General features: G+C 32.9%; 1 protein-coding gene and 3 long non-coding RNA genes across 4 annotated transcripts; 2 read left to right on the top strand and 2 right to left on the bottom strand.

The window, feature by feature from the left end:
* Window positions 1-244: 244 nt before the first annotated feature.
* On the top strand, window positions 245-1034 carry LOC109589418 (delta-like protein 1; the record flags this gene model as incomplete). The annotated part of the gene is made up of 4 exons (XM_020005511.1): window positions 245-365; window positions 416-511; window positions 598-705; window positions 757-1034. Coding segments are annotated over 4 exons (603 nt in total), but the record flags the coding sequence as incomplete, so codon positions are not given.
* Window positions 1035-2879: 1845 nt separating this feature from the next.
* On the bottom strand, window positions 2880-3474 carry LOC109589420 (uncharacterized). Its single transcript, XR_002188692.1, has 3 exons — window positions 3364-3474; window positions 3114-3217; window positions 2880-2997 (listed from the first exon to the last, which is right to left on the bottom strand). It is a non-coding gene; the product is annotated as an uncharacterized LOC109589420 (long non-coding RNA).
* Window positions 3475-3561: 87 nt separating this feature from the next.
* LOC109589421 (uncharacterized) lies at window positions 3562-4746 on the bottom strand. Its single transcript, XR_002188693.1, has 3 exons — window positions 4668-4746; window positions 4508-4601; window positions 3562-3721 (listed from the first exon to the last, which is right to left on the bottom strand). It is a non-coding gene; the product is annotated as an uncharacterized LOC109589421 (long non-coding RNA).
* A 4209-nt stretch (window positions 4747-8955) lies between these two features.
* Window positions 8956-9080, top strand: LOC109589419 (uncharacterized). Its single transcript, XR_002188691.1, has 2 exons — window positions 8956-9000; window positions 9048-9080. It is a non-coding gene; the product is annotated as an uncharacterized LOC109589419 (long non-coding RNA).
* The last annotated feature ends 151 nt before the right edge of the window (window positions 9081-9231 follow it).

Here is a 9231-nt window from a genome sequence, read left to right as displayed (position 1 = left end):
TCAGTCTGGTAGCTGGAATACTTTTTATAGACCAGAATACACTCCATTGTTTGAAGCAAAGTTTAATGACCCAAAACTAGAAAAAGAAGCAATAAAGGTTATCTTACAATGACATTCTTGTTGTCTTTGCCAGCATTTAGCTTGAGCAAGGACTATGTAGTTAAGTGTAGTGTCTGTCTGCAATTTTTTTTACTGAACTGTTACTTTGAGGTTTGCAATTTTATTATTTATTGTTTGTATGTAGTTGTGTGGTGATGACAAGTTGTGCTTGTTTGATGTTGCTGCTACTGGTGACTTAAGTATTGGCGAGGCTACAAAAGAAGTTGAAGAAGACCTACAAATTTTAGAAGAAATACTTCAACCAAGTAAAAATATTTAATGTAAATAAAGTTTAGTTTCTTCTAACCTTTTAAAGCTGTTTGTGATCCTCAATGTGTGAATGGAGCATGTGTTGGTAACAATAGTTGCTTCTGTTCTGAAGGATATCAAGGAATAGCTTGTAATCAACCAGGTAGTAGATCTAATTGAATAATTACAATGTATATATTACTTGACTTGTGGACATATTGAGATTATTGACATTGATGTTATTTCTAGTACTTAATGAATGTGAAGAGAACATTTGTGTGAATGGAGGCACTTGTAGTTTGATTGCTGGAGACACTGTATGCAGTTGTTTAGATCTATATACAGGAATTAATTGTGGTATAATTTATAGTGAATAGATCATTGTGTATTTTTACTTTTTAATTGTAGAGGATTTAATTTCAAGCCCAACATCTTCTCCTTCTCTGACACCATCATCAGCCTCATTGTCTGTGCTTCTTGTGATAGTTTTTGTTGCTTTGGCAGTTATTATTGGAGTGATTGTTCTTATACTGGTGGCAATATTCTGCATACAAAAAAAGAAAAGAGATCTGAAGAATCCTTCTCAGCTCCAATCAACAAATCCTTTTTATAATGATGATCCTGAAGGCGACACTGAAGCATATGAATTGGATTGGCATTCGAAGGACAAAAAAAATGAAAATTAATTGCTGATAGAATAATAATTATTTTGCTACAAAATGATTGTCATGTCTTGTATGTAGTTTAGTATGTAGTATATAGTTTAGTTTATATTTTGCAACAATTAAAAAATTTTAGTTATAAAATGTTAGGCTAGTAAGAAATATTGAAAAAATATTTAACTGACCTGCCTATGGTGTTGGAAATTTCTCATGAACTGAGAAATGAAACTGTGCATGCTTCTGAACAAGTGAACTTAATTCCTCAGACTTATACTAATTGGAAATTATTTCTTATAACAAAGTAAAACAAAATTCATTAAAACTAGAAGTGGCACTTGCTCCAATTGAGTCATAATTTTTCAAAAAATTAAGACAATGATTGGAAAAGGTATTTCAGTAAGGATTAAAATTTTGTTCAAAGTTAAAGTACAGGGGCCTTGGCCAAATTTTTCTTAAAATGGCTGAAATAAATCCTTGATTTAAAATTTTTTTCTGATACGCATACATAATGATTCTCATGTTGTGTAGAAACTTTAGCCTGGCTAATTCTGGTCAAATTGAAATTTTTGAATTTGCTCAAATATTCAACGTAAGTCCTTGTACTACAGTACTGGAACTTTGGCCAAATTTTGCTACAAATGGCTCAGAAAATTTTTTTGATAACAATAATGTTTTAATACACTTATGTACATGTTCTCATGTTGTGTAAAAGCTTTGGAAGATTTTGATAAAATTTGAATTTTATAATAAATTTTTATAGTGGCTTCAAAATTTGTCAATAGTCATATCGGTAGTCTATTTTGGCCAAATTTCACTAAAACTGGCATGGAGAAAAATTTTCATTTAATAATTTTTTCTGATAATCATTTAGCTGGTATGTGATAAGGACTCTTTGAAGTCAGAATTAGCTAAAACTTTCTACATAGCATAAGGACATCAATATGTATCAGAAAATGTAACAAAAATTTGGGGTGATTTTGGAGCCATTTTTTGGGAAAAAGCATGGGCTATAGTATAGGGTATTTTCAAATTTTGACCATTTTAAAAAATGGCCATAACTTGAAAAATTAAAGTCGGAATCGGCTCAAACTTTCTACATAGCATAAGGACATCAATATCTACCAGAAAATGTAATAAAAATTTGGGGTGATTCCAGAGCCATTTTTTGGGAAAAACCATGGGCTATAGTACAGCATATTTTTCAAATTTTGGTCATTTTTTAAAATGGCCATAACTTGAAAAATTGAAGTCGGAATCAGCTCAAACTTTCTACATAGCATAAGGACATCAATATGTATCAGAAAATATAACAAAAATTTGGGTTGATTTAGGAGCCAATTTTTGGGACAAAGCATGGGCTATATATAGTACAGCATATTTTTCAAATTTTCGTCATTTTTTAAAATGGCCATAACTTGGAAAAATTGAAGTCGGAATCAGCTCAAACTTTCTACATAGCATAAGGACATCAATATGTATTTTAAAAATGTAACAAAAATTTGGGGTGATTTCGGAGCAATTTTATGGAAAAAGCATGGGCTATAGCCTTGGGTATTTTTTAAATTTTGACCATTTTTAAAAATGGCCATAACTTGAAAAATTAAAGTTGGAATTGGCTCAAACTTTCTACATAGCATAAAGATATCAATATCTACCAGAAAATGTAATAAAAATTTGGGGTGATTCCGGAGGCATTTTTTGGAAAAAAGCATGGGCTATATAGTACAGGGTATTTTTCAAATTTTGGCCATATTTTTAAATGGCCATAACTTGAAAAATTGAAGTCGGAATTGGCTTAAACATTATACATAGCATAAAGATGTGAATAAAGTCAATAAACACAAAAAATATTTGCTATATTACCATGTTAAAGTAGGTATGTAAACCATCATTCTTATTCCAGTTGATTTCTCTCATAGCAGTGATGACTTTATCCAGTGTACATGTATATACATGTTTGCAAAGACTTGTTAATTCTGGCTCCTTCCTACAATAATATACATGACATGTATAAATAATGATACTGCAATAATATAATATATTATTACAATCAAATCAAGCTCAATTTTTAGTGTTAGTATCGATTAAGTATCAGTGATTGACCTTTAATCTTTCACCAGAAGTCATTGCAATGCCTGATCTCTCACTGCCGGCCAAATTAATGAGATGATACGATTGACACAAGTGTAATCCTCACATTCAATAATCTGAAATAATAATAAAAAGTAGAGAATGAGTGATGGAGGCATGGGAATGAGTCAATGAGATATAAAGGCATGGGAATGAGATATACAAGCATGCATGGGAATGAGATATGAAGTATGAAGATATCAGAACAATATTGATATTTCACCTTATAGTCTGACTGAGTGAGTACTAGTGTGAAGACTAAGTGAGAGCAAGAGCTCCTCTCATTCATTCCAGTGGCAGCTGTGGCTCAGAACCTGTTACCCAGTGCTAGCCATTGCTGCATGAGAAAAGGAGAATAAAATAATAAAATAAAATAACACAAAATGTTAGTATTATCTTAATATCAGTGAATGAAGATGCAAAATATCTGTAAGAAGTACAAAAAGTTTAAATTTTCCTTTCCCTCTTGCTCTTTATTCTATCTCCTCTCTCCTCCTCTTTTTCCTTCCTTTCTCTCTCTCTTTCTTATGTTGAGAAGTCTTCAACATAAGGCCAGTCACTGGGTGTTCTCTAACTCTTAACTACATAAAATAGCAATGATAAAGCACACAGTATAGTATTATTATTATTATTATTATTATTATTAGTATTAGTATTTTTATTAATAGACTTTACAGCACAAAAAAACAAAAGTAAAATCACATAGGAATAAAATGTGTGCTGAAGGGAACCCAGTAAATATGCTGGGTCCCTAAAAAATAAATAAATAAAGTAATAAATAGATAAACACAATTATGATTATTGATAAGAATTATGAATAATGCAGTTACATTAAGGACACATGATATGGAAGGTGCATGGATTGTTAACATCAAAACAGGACATGAATATATTCCAAAAATGATTATTGTCCTCACCCACGCCTTAGGTGAGGGTACTGCGTTCATTGTGCCAGTGTGTGCATGTGTGTGTGTGTGTGCATGAAGTGTGTTATGGCACCATTTTACCATAGGTTCTATACCTATCTAATCTATGATTTTATTATAATGAATTAATGATATTTTTGCATATTTTGATTGAGCATGAGCTGAGCTGAGCCATGGATATTAGATGCATGGCCTCACCTTTATTCCAGCCACACCTTTGCTGCAGCAGCTAAACCAAAAGCAGAAAAGTAAGCAACATTCCTTCCAAAATTTTGGAAAAATGTTACTGTTTCACATTTGTTGTGTTACATTTCACTGGTTGTGGCAAGGCCATGTGCTATAGTGCACTCGTTTAGTAAAGTGATAGCTTGCGGATGAGAGACTGAAAGAATGTTAAAAGCATCTATGGTAAAAGGAAATAATAATGAGTTGGAGTCTTACATGAGTTTTGCTCTTGTGTTTGGTTGATGCCAAGAGATTGTGAATCCTTTATTTGTATTCATAATAACTGACCTCCAGCAACTTTATATGAAGTCTGAGAGAGAAAGGAAGAGAGTAGATATATACATGTACAAGTATATTACAAATGTATCCCACATACTTCTTCCTGATTATACAGTTCATTAGCAAACTGTGGTCTGATGAATTATACTGAGGAGATGAAAAATATTAAGGACTGATGAAAATTAAGAATGGTCAAAATTTATAATGGACTAGCCAATCAATTTTTAATACTATTAAAAATTAAATTAACTTGGGAGTGGGGGACGAAGAGAAGAGGTCTGTAAGCAAAGAGAGTTTGTAGCTCGGTTTATAGTCTTCGTGAGGTCTTTTCTACACAAAATATTTTAAAGTATGTTCTTCTAGGTGTTCTTTTTCTTTATGTTTTATCTTAGGATCTTCATCTTCGAGCTCATATTCGCGTCATTACATCGGAATTAAAACCGTGGCAAAAAAGTGGCAGCTTGATTGGGATAATCCATTCGACTTGGATCTAAGGCAACTGTAAGGGATGACACAAAATTAAGTGTTTGCGTATTCTAAACCTAGAGTTTAGTTGTCAAGTAGTGTCATGAATCAAAGTTTACGATATTTAGCAAGGTGATGTCACCTGCATTGAGCTTGACATGTACTAATCATAGTGTTTGCGACCAGTATCAAGATGATCTTATCAGAAAGTATATTAACATACGAAAATAAACAGATAGTTAAAAATAGAATATAGATATACAGCTAATAACAAACACGGACGGCGGCTGGAAACAAGAATACACAGAGAAGCATGGAGCTTTGAGAGTATCTCTTGATTCTCTTCCACAGCAACTTTTGATGTCTTGATCAATATCTGAAGTGGTCTTGATCACTTGATTTTATCTTGATTGTAATCGAAAACATTAGTACAGACCATATGCAAGTGACACTGCCTTGTTTAGTATTGATATATACACGGGACCAGAATTGATTCTCATTCATTTGGCAATTTTTTACTTTTCAAATAAATTTATTTGTAAATTTACAGGTTTTGGCACTAGCCAGGTATAAAGTTTTTGCATGAGTATATTATTTATTTCATGAAAGACTAAGTTGTTTTATATCCAAAACCACAAGTCAAAATCTTTGGTTCCCCAAGGTATAACATGCACTAATTGTACCATATATGCCCAAGAAATAATTTCATAATGATATTTATTGGTCAATAATGATATTCATCAGCAAGATGGTATATAGAATCTGAATGAGAGTGGAGAATTTCATCACCCAAAGCAAGCCTAATTCCAAGTTCATTGGGCTCCTCACTATTCCAAAACATAGAAAACAATGGGTACCATGCAGCTCCTAAGGGTGCATATAGAGTTCTAGGGAATTAAACACAAAGATCCAGTGATGTGGTAAATGCAGCCTCGTCAAAATCTTGCTCATATAATGAATCTGGAGCTTATTTATTCCTTCTTACAGCTTCTCTTAATGCTTTCTTTAATTATTGTTCAGATTGAAAGCTGGAAAGCTTGAGATCAGGATTCAGCACATACATTGCCAGTATCTCTTGCCGTCCAGTGTGGGCAGCTATAGAATATATACGTTGCAATTAGTGATCGCGATAATTAGCCTTGGGATGGGTCTATACCAGATGATTTATTGGCAATAGTAAAATGGCGAATTTTATCTTGGTGATGTGTAGTATAGTTAGCCTGGACTCTGTAGTCAACTGGCCATCAGTAAAATAATATATCTTGTTGTTTTTAGTGCATTTGTATATAGTGTGTGGGTACAGCCATGCAAACTGTAGGGAAACCACTTATCACTGTTATGATAACAAGTAACACAAACTTTTGTAGATATGAGGTGATACTGTAATAACTATAAGTGTATAGCAGTGATAATGCACAATACATGTATGTGAACACTGTGCAGAGCCTGAAATAACAATTGGACAAAATTTAACATTTTCTGACCATTTCCTCAATTTTTAAGCCAAGTCTAAACAACATAACTTTTAAAAATAATGATATAAATTTTTAATAATAAGCAATTGAACATAATTAATCAGTAATTAATCATGGCATACTAAACAACATGTTTCACAACTACAATACAGTACATGGTATTTTTGAAAGAATGAACAGCTGATGCTAATTGAAAACTATTGTTTGAAAGAGAGTTCCAGAGTCTAATGGTAGATGGAAGGAAGGAGAGGTGATAGGAGGAGGTACCACAGAATGGGACACTTATAATTATAGGGACAGTAGTGACAGAGAGACATTATTGGAGAGGAAGGGTGTGGAGTAAGAGCAAGAGTTGAGTGAGTCCATTGTTAATCTTGTAAAAAAATAAAAGTTTTGATCTCTTTCCTCAATGCTTCAGAATCCTTAAATTGAGAGAAGAAAGAAGGGTGCTATAGGGAGTAGACCAGTATTTAAAAATCATTTTAAGAGCAAAGTACTGCACAGAATCAATTGAGGAGGAGAGAGAGAAGAAAGGTCCCAGATTGGAAACCCATACTCAAGAATGGGATAGACAATGGTGGTATAGAGAGATAATATGGCTTTGGGGAGGAGAGAGTAGAATTGACAGTAAATTAAACCAATGAGGCGCTTAGCCCTTTTGATTGTACAGATAATATGGTTAGACCAGGAAAGGTTACAGGAGAGAATTAAACCTAAGTACTTAAAAGGGTAGACTCTCTCAAAAGGAACATTTGATAACAGCAGAGAGGGAAGAGAGCCGAATGACTATTGACGCTCAGTGAATAGAACATGTATTTGGATTTGGATGGATTTACAGAGAAACAATTGGAGTAGAACCAGGAAGTAATGATATCTGGATCAGACTGGAGAGGAGAGATATCGGAATGAGGAGGTAATGTATGTAGGAGAAGAAGTCATCTGCTTATAGGAACACTTAAATAGAAGAGATTGGGAAAAGGTTGAGGTCATTAACAAAAGTAATGGCCTAGGATGGAGCCTTGGGGAACACTAGAGGATACAGAAGAGGGAGGAGAAATAGCATTACCAACGCATACACATTGTGACCAGTCAGAAATATAGGAGAAAAGCCAGTGAAGGATGTGAGAGGGAATGCCTAGGGATTGAAGTTTAGACAAAAGGATACTGTGACTTACAGACTCAAATACTTTTTTAACGTCAAAAAAATTCCACAGAGAGATGAGCCTGCATCGAAAGTAGATAGAATGCATTGAGTACATGCAAGCAGCAAGAGCAGATACTGTAGAGCTATCTGGCAGGAATCCAAATTTGGAATCAGAGAGGAGGTTGTTAGAGAAAAGATGATTTAGTAGAATGTTGAATATGTGCTTTTCGAGGAGTTTGGAGATAAGATTGAGGAGAGAGATTGGATTTGAAACAAGTTTTAAAATTAATTTTTGATTAAAATCAACTCTAAGTTAATACACAGTATAAGGGCAGTCATATGTACATATCAGAAAAATTATAAAATTAGAGCATTTTAGCCATTTTGGACAAAATTTGGCCAAAATAGCATTTGGTCATTGGCCCAATTTTTGATTAAATTCAAAAATTTATTAAAAATCCAAATTTTATTAGAATCAACTCAAAGTCAATACACAACATAAGGACACGTATGTGTATCAGAAAATTTATAAAATTGAAAATCTCTTATAGTAATTTTTGTCCTAAGGGACTTTAGTCCAATTTTTTAGCAAATTTAAAAATTCATAAATAAATCTAAACTTGATAGGAATTCACTATAGTTTTCTACACAGCATAAGGACATGTATAATGTATCAGAAAAAAATTTCAATTTTTAATTCTTGTCTTGTAATCTTGTCAATTTGCATGAGCAATATGTACAAATCCTGTGGGAAATCTTGTCCAATCATTTCATAAAAACTTCAGATCAAGTTAAACAATGTTATTTATAAGCCTCGTTTAATGTAATTTCAGGCTCTACAGTATACATCATATATTTTGCAGGTATGAAATTTTGTGATTTGGCTACATTTTTGTATTTGTGAATAAAAATTTTGCGATTTTAATGTAATTACCACATCTACTATACAATCAGCATGCTATTTTGCAGATTCTAATTTTGCAAATTTTTCCAAAACGCAAAAATTGTGAAATTTAATCCCTGCAAAAATTAATATATGGTCTATACAGTATTATGTGAAATTGGAAACAAAGTTAAAGGCCCCTAATAAAAATATTATTAAAAATTTTTTTTTAATTTTCTGATCAAATTTGGATTTTTAAAAATAGTGTAGTAAATTAGTCTTGCATGAAGTAGTTTAGTAGTTGTAAGTAATTACCCTTGCCATGGCATACTGCAATTCCTGATCTAAGTGCCTTACCTAACGTTAAGTTTTAAGTGTGACTCACTCATTCTTGACTATCCACTCATCCTCTCTGTGTAGAGTAGGCCATGAGTGTTCAGCCACCATGCATTATCAACCACTGGTACAAGTAGTTCCTAGACAAAAGAGACTAACTTTTTTCATTAATAGGTACAACTATAAAAGCTCATTCAGGATACAGAAGATTAAAGCTCTACCTTTTTTCCTTCAAAAATGAGAGCTTGTAAAGTCCGGTGGGTGAAAAAATTCTTTTCTGGCCAAAAAAATTATTAATCGTCACGAGTCTTTGAAAAAATTTCTACAATCATTTCAGCTGTCCTTTTTCGTAGCAATA

Source organism: Amphimedon queenslandica, unplaced genomic scaffold (assembly GCF_000090795.2).
Source record: "Amphimedon queenslandica unplaced genomic scaffold, v1.1 AMPQUscaffold_11340_Cont15089, whole genome shotgun sequence".
Taxonomy (NCBI): Eukaryota; Metazoa; Porifera; class Demospongiae; order Haplosclerida; family Niphatidae; genus Amphimedon; species Amphimedon queenslandica.
The sequence above is the reverse complement of the archived record's forward strand: the minus strand, read 5'-3'. Positions and strand labels throughout refer to the sequence as shown.